Here is a 14,579-nt window from a genome sequence, read left to right on the forward strand (position 1 = left end):
TTATTAGGATAATATAATTTTTTATTTGATCAAAGAGAAGTTTTAAAATCAATAGTAAGTCATAAATTTTATTTATGACTTCTAACTTATTTTAAATATATTTTTTAACTTATAAATTAAAATAAATACTAATTTACTTGTGACTTTATATTTATAAATATGTTTGATTGATTAATAAGTTAAATTAAATATTAATTTATAATTTAAAAATAAAAACTAATAAAATTAGAAGATAAGTTGACTGTTTGAGTTTAGCTTGGCTGATTAGTTGAGTGGACCCTTTCTGTAGAAAGTCACTGACCATTCACATCTCACCTAGAGGAACTTGGAAGCATCTGGTGGCCACATCTTACATTTCTGCTAAACTTGAAGGTAGTTTCCCAGTATCGTAAATTGCTATTAACTTCCCGTTTCTCATGCAACTTTCTTTCTCGATTTTTTTTAAAAAGAATTTCTGATTTTAGTTTATTGTCTTTTACAAAAATTTTATTTTGTATTACAATAAAATTAATTAAAGGGAAATTAAGTATAGATATAATTTAAAATTTATTTAAATTTTAAAATTAATAAAAATATAAATTATAAATAATATAAAAAGTGAAGGGAATTTTAACGAAGCTACTCAACATGTCAAAACGAATCCAATTCGAATCGGCCATGGCATTATTCCTCAAAACAGAAACGGTCCCCTAACTTTAAATTCCTTTCCTATTTTACAGTCCACACTGCAGAGTCTTTCTTTCCTTAATCGATATAAGACAGGCATGGTAATAAGCAATTGTGTTCAACTTCAATATGTGGTATGGCTTCCATTATCATCGTCAAAGATAAAGAAGAGGAAGCCTTTCGCACTCTCAGCAACTGCCAAAACTGAGCAAATCAGGGTTTGCACAAACCGCACATGCCGCAAGCAAGGTTCCATGCAGACGCTAGAAATCATGATGGCTCTCTCTCCTCCCGATCTTCCCGTCAACTCATGCGGCTGCTTGGGCCGATGTGGTGCTGGCCCCAACGTCGCCCTTCTCCCTCAAGGGATCATCGTCGGCCATTGTGGCACCGCCGCTGCAGCCGCTCGCATTATGGCTCGACATAATGATGACGAAGTTGATGATGCCACAATCCGCAATTCTTTGGATGCTTTTGCTCTCAGAAAGAGAGCCCGGGTTGAATTTGATCAGGGCAATTTCTCCCAGGCCGACCTCCTCCTTTCGCAGGTTAATTTCTTATTTATTTATTTATTTTATTTTTTTTGAAGAAATGGGTAGATTACTGCATGTTCCTCTGGACCGATGATGTCATGTTTCTTGATGATGCAGGCTATACATCTTAAACCATTCGGTGGTCTCCATATTATTTATAAAAGCAGGTTTTTTTTGTTTTTTTTTTTAATTAGAATTGGAATCATTGCATGTTTAGATACAATGATTTGGAAAAAAAAAAAAAGATTTGTTTTTGATTTTAAGTGTTTAAATGTAAATAGATTCGTTGTTAAGTTAGTTAGATTCATGAATAAGTATTAGAGTTGTAATGTGGTTGAAAAATCACTTGATTCTAATTCTATTTTCTTTTGAATAAAACTTGGAAGAGTTTAATTTAGTTATATCCTCATAATGTAATGTCTCTCAAAATGTGCATCTTACCTCAATCATAGTCTCTTAATAACTGTTAGAGGCAGTTTTGCATCAAAAATTATTTTACACTAAATCTGTTTTGCTGGTACTAATTACTACCACCACAAAATTTTCCAATTACATTTCCTTGCACATTCTATGCACTTTTCTTTATTTTTCACTTATTTAGAGTCTATTTGGCTTGTTATTGGAGCTGTTGTTGAGAAAAAAAAAAAAAAACCTTCTTAAACATGTTAGAGAGTATTAAAAATTGGCTTAAAGTTAATTTTGAAATGTTTTAGTCATATGAACTCAAAAACAATTAAACAGCTTTTTTCAGGCTGCATCTTTCAACAACATTTAAAATAATGCTTTTTGGAAAAGCCTTTTTTTTTTTTTTTGCCTTTCCAATCTCAATCCCAAATGGGGCCTTAGAACAATCTCTACTCTGGCTTTTACTAGCTTTGGCTAAATTTTCCTAAATTCAGGTCCCAAGTAAGATTGTTGATGGAAAACTATTCGGAGGCTCTCCAAGATGCCCAAGAAGCTTTGAATCTGGCTCCTCAATATACTGAGGTGAGATGAACTATTTTTTCAAAATTTCAAATGTTTGCAGCTGCACCACTGTACCAAATATCTCAGGGACTTGATATATGAGATTCATTACAGCTGTCACTACATCTTCTTAGAAAAATATCACTAAGGAAAAAGGACAGGGATTATACCTTGGAGGATAAGATACCTTAAGGAACAGAGGAAAAAATAATAAGGAGATGCCCCCCAATGAAACTGAATTGTACACTCCGATAAGTATTTCTTTTGGGAAACTTAACTGTCTAATTTGAAAAAAAAAATGTTGTATGCAATGTGTGTAATTGTATAAATGTCTTAGAAGCTTTAATCCAGGTTATAGAATAGATGATAGGTTTCAGCTGATGGTGTTGCAAAGGGTTTTAGTTTCTTCATTTCCTTCTGTGGGTGTAAACTTAATCTCTCTCATTCTCTCTCATGCAGTGAGAGGCCTGTTCGTCTACCTTACTGCCAATGTGATTGTTAGAGAGAGAGAGAGAGAGAGAGCGAGGAAGGGAGGAAGTGACAGCACTTGCACATTTATGGCCCTATGCATATCATAATAAGTATATGAGTTGTCCTTGAGACTAGAATGTTGGTCACTGTGTGTGTGTGTATCAGTTTAGGTATGATATTTTAGTATTATGAAGATATATTTATGAATTCTCACTTAACAGGCATATATGTGTGAAGGTGATGCTTTCATGGCAATGAAACAATATGATGGAGCTGAGAAGTCATATTCAATGTGTTTACAGATAGATCCTACCATTCGTCGCTCTAAAGCATTCAAGGTATCATCTGCTTCCAGGATTTTATTATAAGAACAAGGTTCCTACCCCAGTAATTTTACAACTGCATGGATGAATTATAATAATGGTCACTCAACTGATCATTTATTTTCATTTTAGTAAAGTGATGCATTTTAGTAATGTCAATTTGTTTCAATTTTTTCACCAATCTTTAATTTTGCTTCAATTTTAAAAATCTAACATGATTCTGGTTTTGACTCCACCAGATTGCTAACATGGCTGACAACCAGATTAAAATTACTTAATGTTTTGCTTTTCTGTGTCCTATTTAGTTAGATGTACTATCATCTTGGTTGAGTCCACAAGCACTAGATTAAAATTACATTCTCTCTTGTATGCAAGCAACACTCCCCATTCCCTAGCCTGCCCTCATTCTCTTTCTCTCTATCCCTTTGTGTGAGTCCCTCATTCTCGCAACCCCTTTGATTTCTTTTGCAAACCATTTCCCTCCTATGGTTACTAGAGATGCAAAAAAGGCATGATATAATGGTGCCATTTTGATGATTACATTAGGTTAAAGTTAGGGAGGGAAATACTAACTATTCTAAAAGAGCAAGTGAGATATTTTTCTGCATTAATTGCTTGGGTCTACATGAGTTGCAGCTAACTTGGATTGGGTTCTATTCATAAAGAAGAAAAATCTGACCCACCCACTTTGAACAAAGTTCATGAAATAAACATCTCAATCAAAATAAAATTAACATCTCTGTATAACAAGAACACATCTAAGGCTCTAGGCTCTTCAACATGTGTCCCCATTGTACAGTTTCAAAGACTATTGAATCTAATGTTCCAACAGTTGACCAGTCCTTAAAATCCTCCTGCTCGACCTACCCCTGCTACTATTTGTCCCCCAATTGTTCATGTCTCTTCCAGGAGATTGAATTGCATGCCAAACTTTTATAACACCTCACTAAATCTTTTAAACCAAACCCGAGGACTCTATTTCAAGCTATACAGAGATTTTTGAAACCTACAAATCTTACTAGACTCCCCCGGCCCTGAGCAACAAAACTAGGAGATCGCTCCATATAAACTTCCTCCTGAAAGTCACCATAGAGGAAAGCATTTTTTATAACCAATTGATATATGTGCCTGCCAATAATTATAAACAAGCCAACAAAAGCAAGCTTGGCAACAGGAGAAAAGGTGTCAGAAAAGTGTGATCATTTGGTGTTTTACAGGAATTCTGAGACTATCTTAATCTTGGTAATAGTGTATGTGGATGATATTGTTATCACTATAAGTGACTCTGTTGGCATCTTGTCTCTTAAATCATTCCTTCAAACTCAATTTCAAACAAAAGATTTGGGTTTGTTAAAGTATTATCTGGGCATTAAAGTTACAAGGTGTGAGAAAGGTATCTTCCTATCTCAGATTAAATATGTTCTTGATTTATTAGCAAAAACGAGGAAATTAGGTACTAAGCCTTATAGTGCACCATTGACTCCTAATCTTCAACTTACAGCGGGGGATAGTGAGTTATTTGAAGATCCTGAGATGTGCAGGAGACTGGTGGGATTGGTGGGTAAATTGAATTATCTTATAGTAACTCATCTTGATATTGCATACTCAGTTGATGTGATTAGTATATGTCTTCCCCAATTGTTGCTTATTAAGAAGGTTTGGGACAAATCTTGTGTTATTTGAAGGGAGTACCAGGACGAGGCTTATCATATAGTAATTATGGGCATCTAAATATTGAATTTTTTTAGATGTCGTCTGGGCAAGATCTAAAGCTGATAGGGGATCAACTATCGGGTATTGTGTCTTTGTTGGAGATAATTTGGTATCTTGGAGGATTAAGAAGCAAAGCGTAGTCTTTCAATTTAGCGTTGAATCAGAATATAGAGCTATGACATAATAAGTGTGTAAAATAATATGGATACTTCAATTATTAGATGAGGTGGGCCTTAAGACCTTTATGTTGTGGTGTGATAATTAAGCTGCTCTTCATATTGTGATGCAGATAGGCTACAAGTTGAGCCCAAAGGTAGAGCAAAGAAGTGTTAGATTACTTACTCTAGAAGAATTCCAAAGGATGCTAAAGGATCCAATGAGAAAAAGGTTCCAAAATCTCCTTTGGAAGTTATAATAGAAAGAAATACAGCTTTGAGGGGAGAGAATTACGGAAAGCATGTGGCCTCAGTAACTAATTCTTCTAAGGGCATCTAGAAATTGAATTGGGTTATTTTCTAGCTATTTTAGCTTGGGGGCTTTGGGATAATCTATAGAGGTATCTCTCAGTTGTAATGGGTACTTTGCCCTGTTCTTAATAAAAATCTAAGTCTTTTTCTTCTTTCATCTTCTCTTTTCTTATTATGTGATTGTTATTTTCTTAATTTCCGTTTTGTGGGGTTCCTTTAGAAATCAAAATGCATCAAAATGCACCTTAGGAAGCATGGTTAGCAATTTCGAATTTTTACAACCCTAAGTTTCATGCAACATATAAACCTTTTATACTATTGCAAAAATACTTAGTTTTGGTCTCAATCAATTGCTCACATGCCTAATTGGCCATTAGGAAACAAAGCCTCAAAATTAACAAAGTTAGGGTTTTGAAAAATTCTTTCTCAATTAGGCGCAGAATCTCATTCCAACCACCTAATCCGGGGAGTGAAGCCACCAAGTATTGGCTCTCTAACTTGTCCACACAAGCCCTTGATAAAAGCTCCCTTTGAAGCAAGCAAAACCTTCCTTAGCTCTCCATTTTGGTTCGGTCAAATATAGAAAGGAGACAAGGAGAAGTTTTTCTTGGTTCTAATAAGTGGAAGTGGTGAGACAAGGGGAAATTTTTCTTGGTTCTAATAATTGGAAGTTGTGAGAAACACTTTTCTCAAGTTTTGATTCAAGAGTTTAACAATTAAATCTCTTGAAATTTTGCAAGAAAGGAAGAAGAGAGATTATGGCTATGGTAGGAAGGAGTTTCGGCCAAGCTTATTAAGGAAGAAGACAACTCTTTCTTCCTTTTATATTTATCTCATAATTTCCTTCATTAAAATTATAATGACAAGTGTTAAAATCTCATTCAACTTTTGAATGAGTTTTCCAATCTTGATTGGTCCACATTTCATTCTCTTAATCTTAATTAAGAAAATTAAACATGATTAATACTAATAAACTAATTAATTAACTATTAATTAATTAGAATTTTTCTCCCATTTTTGACCAAGTCAAATGGTCAAAATATCAAACTTTGCAAGGTCAAACTCTCCAAAATTTTGAATCAAGTCCATAATCTTTTTCTTTCATTAAGCTTAATCCTTTCAAGTTTATATTTAAACACTTTAAATATTAACTTGAATACTTCCATAGGTAAATTTAGTTTCAAGACATGGTAGAGACTTTGTAATCTAATTATAAACTAAATTTATTAATTTAATTAATCGATTAAACCATTTAATTAATTAATCAAATTAATTTTGCTTTGATCAAGTTGCTCTTATGTGTGTGACTTACTAGGTTCATTACTATTGGCAATGAAAATAATATTATTGGAACCATTCCAAACTTAAAATGAAATTCCCTTTTCATTTAAGTTCTTATAAGTCATAGTTGACATCTAGTATAATGTGCTATGACTGTCTAATTATTTCTGAATTAATTCCCCAATTCATGAACCTTGATCATGCGCACCATGCACAGGAATCTCTCTGTTACAAAATCTCAATTTCAGCTAGAGTCATGGTTCCATGTCAAACTCTTATACTTAGAATCATTTGTCATTCTTTTAATTCTAATTCTTGATTAATAAGACTTTTCTTTTCTGACTAAGTCTATTTGTCTTGACTAAAAACTTGAATTCATCATGAACAATTAAATGGACATAAGATTTTATTCCTATTTATATAGGGTAATAGATTCCATCTTGACTAACACGTATCTCCATATGTAATTAGTCGGAGCTAACACATGCCCATATACCTATACATAATACAAGTCTGAAAGCAGTATCAAATTCAAACCACCTATATACAAGATAACTGTGTTATCTCAGGTTAAGGGATTATATGCACTATTATGATCTAGATAACTTTGTATTGACAAGAGTAAACTCTATGTACAAGTTATCATATGTCACTGGTTCGGTCTACTTATCTTATAAGTACTCACCATGTTTATCTTATGGCATGAGACTCACCATTTCATCCCATTAGTATCTTATATTAATCCATGGACACAAACATGAATGATAATTAATCCGGATAAATCATGCCCAATGAGGTATGCTTGATTGTGAACCAAATTTATAATATATTATAATATAATATTCTGTCATTCATATTTTTAACAATTTAAGAATAGAACATCTAACAAGACATTAAAGGACCCTTTCAATTAAATTCAAGTCATTCGAATATAAATGAAAAGAATAATTGCCATTAATTAGGAATAAATATTTATAATACACAACACTAAGGCATTGCTCTAGGGTATACTACTAACATCTTTCTCTAACAAATTTGGTCGACCTGCCTTTCCTATGCCACAAACACGAATGGATAACAGATTTGAATCATTAAAAAGGAATTAGGCTTTACATGAGGATAGTCTTGCTAAACTATGGGCTGATAATTAACAACTTCATTCCAAACCTTTCACCATTGAATCTTTATTGTCTAACTTGGCTTGCAGCAAAAACTAGATGAAGGGGATGGCTGTCAGTCTTTAGGTGAAAGTTATGTCCAATGTGTCCAACCCATTCCTGCACTAGAGGACTCCCATTCATCAGTGAAGAATTTGGAGCTGCCAAACTTTGATGGCACTGGTCCTATTGGTTGGTTGGCTAGAGCTGAGCAATACTTCAAGCTTCATGGAACTCGTCTTGCCATGAAAGTTACTATGGCCCTTATTTCCATGGAAGGCAGCGCGTTACATTGGCTTCGCCGGTTATGTGAAAGGATTTCGGGCCTTGGGAACAATTCTCTACAGAGTTGATTCAACATTATGCTAATGATATGATGGCTAGTCCTTTCGAACGCCTTACTGCTGTGCGACAAACTTCTTCCGTTAATGCCTATATAGATGAGTTTGTATCCAAAGCTGTTCAAGTTCCTCATGTATCTGACCCTTATTTCTTTTTTTTTTTTGTGTTTTGAATGGGTTGAAAGAGGACATTCATATTCGGCTTCATAACCAGGATGTCAATGATCTCAGTTGTACAATGACATTGGCTCGTAAAATTGTATGGAAGCTGTAGATTACACAACCATCCCGTCATCCTTATTCTCTAATAGGAAAGACAAATAACCGATATGGACTTGGGCCGAGTATAGTTGTTGCTTCCTTGCTTAGACCTCCAGGCTCATCTATTTCCACCCAACAAGGCCTCTCTTTGGTTCAGCCCAAAACAAATTCAAAGCCCTCACATCAACCAGTTGAGACGATGGTGTCTTCTGCGTCCTCTACCACTTTGACTCTACCATCTTCCTCATCTACTCGTCGAAGCAGGAATACTAGATTGCTTTCTTATCAAGAGTTTCAAGAACTCAGAGCCAAGGGTCTTTGTTTCAGGTGCAAACCATATTCTCCCCTTCGTTAGTGCCCTATCAAAACATGATGAATGCTTATCACAGGGGAAGAAGATAGGGTAGATTTTTCTGAAGTGGAGATTCCAGTGGAGTAGGCATCTGAAACACCACTTATTGAAATCATTAACAATCATTTTTTTCAGCTGGAGCTTCCTTTCTATTTAATGGGTGGAATATCTCAATCCCGCACCATGAAGCTGGAAGGATTAATTGGCGATACACTTGTGATCTTAATGGTGGATAGTGGAGCTAGCCATTCCTTTGTTTTTGATAAATTGGTGCATCTATTGGGTTTATCTATTAGCTCCACTTCTCCTTTTGGCGTGAGATTGGGTGATAGGCACTTCCATAAATTTGCAAGTACATGTCCCAACCTTTCTATTAGTTTGGGTTCTCTAAGTATAACTCCATATTGTTTTGTTTTTCCTTTGGGTGGCGTTGATGTTATCCTGGGCATTTCATGGTTGGAAACACTCGGAGAAATGAATGTCTATTGGAATAAATTAACTTTGGCTTTTAATCATGAGGGGCGCCACATTACACTCAAGGGAAATCCTTCATTGCTACCATCTAAAATTTTTTTCATTCATTGCAGAAGTTGACAGATGCTGATTTGTGTGTGCCACTTTTTGATTGTTCTATGCTAGACAATGTATCGATTGATTCCGAAGGTTCTTTTACTTTTGGCCAATCTTCTTAATTGGTCTTTCTCTTACAGAAGTCTAATGCTGTTATGATCTCTCGCCCAGGATTGAGTCACGGGCTTATTCTTTCCTCGACCTATTGTTGCTGAAAACATGAGCTCGTTAAAAGGGAGCTCTAACCTTAGACTCGTTGGAGAAGAGAGAGTCCAGATATCAATTTAGTTGAAAATAATTTTGCTTGATATTTTATTCATAATCTGATTTCCTTATAAAGAGATTATTACGTGATTTTATATGAAATTCTCTATTATTGGAAATCAACATTTAAGGTCATAATTTAAGATAATGACAATTAGAATATCTTAATTGGGTATTTATTTCTGCTAATTAGTTGCTGCGCTAAATCCACCTTTGATGCTAATTTATTTGTTGCCATTCTTATCACCATTGATTGGAATATCTTGTGGATCACATATTTCATGAGTCTTGCCTTCAAATACGCATCCATAACAAATGTAGTGTTCTTTGAATTTAATCAGTTTCCACCCTACTGAATTATTGATCACTCCATTCCTCTGCAACCTAGAATGGGTCCTATTTCGGTAAAGCCATACTAGTACAGTCATCATAAAAAAGATGAGATGTAGCATTTGGTTATTGAAATGTTGGCTATCAAAATAATTCGACCAAGCACCAATCCATTTTCCAGTCTGGTGTTACTAGTTCGCAAGAAGGATGGGGGTTGGCAATTTTGTGTTGATTACCGACAACTAAATAAAGCCATGGTACTCGATAACTATTCTATTTTGGTTATTCAAGAGTTGCTTGATGAATTGAATAGAGCTGCCTTCTTCTCAAAAATTGATTTATGCTCTGGATATCACCAAATTCGGGTTTTCGTAGCAAGCATTCCTAAGACGGCCTTTTGAACTCATTTAGGGCATTACGAGTTCGTAGTTATGCCTTTCGGCCTCTCAAATGCGCCAGCCACATTTCAAGCCACTATGAATGATTTAACTCAGCCTTATTTACGCAGATTTGTGCTATTTTTTTTTTTGTGACATTCTAATCTACAGTCGCACTTAAGAGGATCATTTAGCTAATTTGGATATTGTGCTGTCTACTCTTCTTCAACACAAATTCTATGCCAATAAGAAAAAGTACTCATTGGGTGGACATTCAATTGATTACCTGGGGCTTGTTATTTCAAGAACTGGTTTTGCAATGGACCCCAATAAAGCGATTGTTGTGATTCGTTGGCCTACTTCAAAGTCGGTTCGAGCAATGCTAGGGTTCTTAAGACTCACAAGTTATTACTGTTGGTTCATTGCTGGCTATGGTTCTATTGCTTGGCCATTAATAGACCTCACCACCAAAGTATCACAATAGAATTTTCAATGAACATCCCAAGCTTAAGCTACATTTGATAGATTGAAAGAGGCCATTACTACTGCACTTGCTTTATCAATGCCAGATTTTGGTCGACGGTTTGAAATCGAATGTGATACATCAAGGAGTGGCACTGGGGCTATTAATGCAACAAGGGAAACCTATTGCGTATTTCAGTAAAGCTCTTTCTCAACGTACATTGACTAAATCTACGTATGAAAAAAGAACTAATGGCTTTGGCTCTTGCCATTGTACATTGGCGGCCATATCTTTTGGGGTAGAAATTCTTAGTGAAACCAGACCAAAGAAGCCTTAAACACTTACTCCATCAGCATATTGTAACACCAGTTCAGCAGTGTTGGCTCTTCAAACTTTTGGGGTATTGTTTTGATATTGAGTATAAGCCGGGGCATTCAAACAAGGTAGCAGACGCTTTATAACTTCAGTGGATGGAATTGGATAGCAAATGCTATTCTTAAGGACCTTGCATTACAAAATATGTTTATTGCCCTACAGAATGATACATCTTCCAGACCATTTGGTAGTTCTAGCAAATCCCCTTAGATTCCTAAGTTAATTGCAGAGTTTCATTCTACTCTCATAGGGGGCATTCTAGAGCTTATAGTACCTATCGACACTTGGCTGGTTGTTATATTGGAAGGGAATGATGAAGTCTGTTCAGAAGTATTCGAATGTCTCATTTTTCTAAAACATAAATAAGTCTGGCAGGTTAATACAACCACTTCTGATGTGAACTTGCCTAAGTCCACTTTAAAAGTTAGCTTATAAGGAGAGGTTTGCAAACCCATATATATAATATCCAAGACCTCCCTGCAGAACTGATGTGGGACACATCATTCTCAATCCCTTTAGACTGAAGTCTTTGTGAAGCAACCGAGGTCATGACTCGTTCACTCCGACCTCTCTGAAGAACGTCAGGGAACCTTTGTACATGGCCCTGGTCCATCGACCCGTGCAGAGTGAGGCTTTGATACCAAATAATATGAACTTGCCTAACTCCACCTCGAAAGCTATGAATCTTTTTGAAGAGGGAGGGGATGATGGAAATCAACAAGAACAACACGATTATAGGAATGTTCGTGAGATGATTTGAGATGTAATTGCACAAGAAACTCCAATCACAAGGACTAGAGTTAAGAAAATGCAAGAGTTGATTAAGGAAGCAGTTACACAAGAAGCTAAATATAGAGATACAATTAATAAATTGGGGTTACAAAAAGATGGAAAGTGACTTAATTTGATCCAAGTTTGCTTTGGAGAAAATAAAGAAATATTTGGATAGAATTGACGAGTTTCTACTCAAATTTAGTGCTTTTTTTTTTTTATAATCTAAGACAGGTCTGAATAGTTTTATTTAATTATTTTGGTCATATTTATGTTTTTTGGGCCTTATTTATGTGTTTTTGGGCTTTAGGTAGGAGTGCAGCCCACTCTAGCTTTTTTATTAGTTTTTAGGGTTTTATTTTATTTTTTATTTTTTATTTTAGTTTAGGGATTTAGGATTACAACCACATATATCAGGCTAATTTAATACTTTTTCAGTTGCACATTACTTTTGATTAAAATTAATATAAGAGGAATTTTTCCTAAGTTCTTTCTTGAATTAAACTAAATTCTCCAAGAGTGATTAATCTTGTAGGGTTTAACTACTTTGATATTGTTGGTTCTTGTTTGATTATAAGTTTTGGGTCAAGAATCCTTAATACTACCTTTGAATTATCTTGGTTTTCAATTCTCTATAATTGATAGGTCAAGGTATTTCTTAGTGTTTGAACTTGATTGTGGCTTTCATGAGATTATAAACCAAACTTGTTCGTGGGTTTCAAGGCATCGTTCTTGAGGTTCGCATCAATTTTGATCAAATGATATGAACCTGCCTAATTTCACCTCAAAAGCTAGCTCATAAGGGGAGGTTTGCAAACCCATATATATACCACCTAAGACTTCCCTGCAGAATCGATGTGGGACGCATCAACTTCCCATACTGCAAGGCATTTGGGAAGATATTTCCTTTGACTTTATTACAGGTTTGCCTAAGTCACATGGATGTGATTCTATTTTAGTTGTGATTCATAGACTGTCCCAATTTGCAAATTTTTATTTTTGAAACATCCATACACTGCTAAGGGAGTTGCATATCTTTTTATTAAAGAAATTGTGCAGTTATATGGTGTTCCAAGAACAATAGTAAGTGATAGAGATCCTATATTCCTTGGCCATTTTTGGACGGAGATGTTTTGTTTGATGGGTACTCAGTCAAAAATTTGTTCATCATAATCCATAGACGGATGGCCACATGGAGGTTCTGAATCAGAGCATGGAATAGTATCTTCACTACTTTGTGTTCGGGCAACCAAAATCCTGGTCCAAATGGCTTCATCGGTTAGAATACTGGTATGATACCAGTTTCCATGGTGCAACCAAGCAGACTCCATTTCATATAGTTTATGGTAAACCTCCTCCCACACTTCTTCATTTCTTACCAAGAGAGACAAGGGTAGCAATAGTTGCTGCAGAATTAAGAGATGAAATTCTTCGACAATTAAAACACAATTTGCAAAAAGCCCAAATGCAGATGATTAAGCAGGCCAATGCAAAAAGAAGAGATGTCGAATTTCATGTGGGAGACAAAGTTTTTCTTAAACTCTGTCCATATTGACAGAAATTAGTTCAGTCTTGCCCTAGCCCGAAACTAGCGGCAGGGTTCTTTGGACCATTTCTTATCATTGCAAAAGTTGGTGCTGTCATTTATAAGCTTCAACTCTTAGCTGATTCCAAAGTGCTTCAGTTTTTCATGTATCCAGCTTAAAAAATGTTGTGGGTGATCATCCAGTTCAGCCTACTTTGCCCTCTGAATTAATGGTGGATGAACCACTGTCTATCTTACCAGAAGCTATGTTAGATACAAGGACCATTGACGTTAATGGCTAGCAAGTTCAACAAGTTCTAATTCAATGGCAGGGGCGTCCTATTGAAGAATCCACTTGGATTGATATTGTGGATATTAAGGGTCAATTTTCTGAAGTTAACCTTGAGGTCAAGGCTATTAAAACTGATGAGAATATTGATGCAGATGGGCTGTAGGTTGAGCCAAAAGGTAGAGCAAAGAAGTGCTAGATTACCTACTCTAGAATTCCGAAGGATGCTGAAGGGTCCAATGAGAAAGAGGTTCCAGAATCTCCTTGGGAAGTTATAACTGAAAGAAATATAGTTGTGAGGGGAGAGAATTATAGAAAGCATGTGGCCTCTATAACTAATTCTTCTATATAATATAAGAAATATCATGAATTGGGGAAGTGCATCTAGAAATTGTATCAGGTTATTTTCCAGCCATTTTAGCTTAGGGGTTTTGGGATAATCTATACAAGTATCTCTCAACTATAATGGTACTTTGCCTTGTTTTTGTTAAAAGTCCAGCTCTTTTTCTTCTTTCATCTTCTCTTTTTTTATTGTGTTATTGTTATTTTCTTAATTTCTGCTTTGTGGGGTTCCTTTCTCTACATATTGCCTCTAGTCCTGTATTTCATGAGCGGGCTAAATATATCAAGATTGATTGTTACTTTGTTCATGAAAAAGCTTTAACAAGGGATCATCTCAACCGGGCACATCAAAACTAGAGAGCAATTAGGAGATGAGTTTAAACTAGCTCTGAAAAGAGTTCAGGTTGACTATATTTGTAACAAGTTGGGCATGATTAATATCTATACTTCAACTTGAAGGGGTGTGTTATGGAAAGTCAATCTAGATATGTGAAGATATGTATTCCTAATTAGAGAAGGAATCGTAATTAGTGAAGGACTCTGATGTCCCAAAATATGTCCAAGAGGGGGGTGAATTGGACTTTAAAAACAATTTTCGGTTCTTGCTCAAAACCTTTGAAAATTGCAGCTAGGTTCAACTCAATTGACTAATTAGAAATATGAACAATACAGCTCTATTGACAAGTTGATTCAAAGTTAAGCTATATGCAATCAATATACTGATCTAACAAATTATATCAGC

The 14,579-nt window shown here is 35.3% G+C and overlaps 1 protein-coding gene across 8 annotated transcripts in view; it reads left to right on the forward strand.

Moving 5' to 3' along the window:
- Nucleotides 1-630: 630 nt before the first annotated feature.
- Nucleotides 631-14,579, forward strand: part of LOC110655305 (uncharacterized) — a 42,800-nt gene continuing 28,851 nt past the window's right edge. For all 8 annotated transcript variants that reach the window (XR_009144799.1, XR_009144800.1, XR_009144801.1 and 5 more), the window contains exons 1-4: nt 631-1,214; nt 1,317-1,366; nt 2,099-2,186; nt 2,858-2,974. Coding sequence is in view for 1 of the 8 variants with exons in the window: in XM_058137987.1 (XP_057993970.1) it covers nt 765-1,214; nt 1,317-1,366; nt 2,099-2,186; nt 2,858-2,974 (705 nt within the window). In the remaining 7 variants the exon portion in view is untranslated. The remainder of the gene's footprint in view (nt 1,215-1,316; nt 1,367-2,098; nt 2,187-2,857; nt 2,975-14,579) is intronic.

Source organism: Hevea brasiliensis, chromosome 16 (genome assembly GCF_030052815.1).
Source record: "Hevea brasiliensis isolate MT/VB/25A 57/8 chromosome 16, ASM3005281v1, whole genome shotgun sequence".
Classification (NCBI taxonomy): Eukaryota; Viridiplantae; Streptophyta; class Magnoliopsida; order Malpighiales; family Euphorbiaceae; genus Hevea; species Hevea brasiliensis.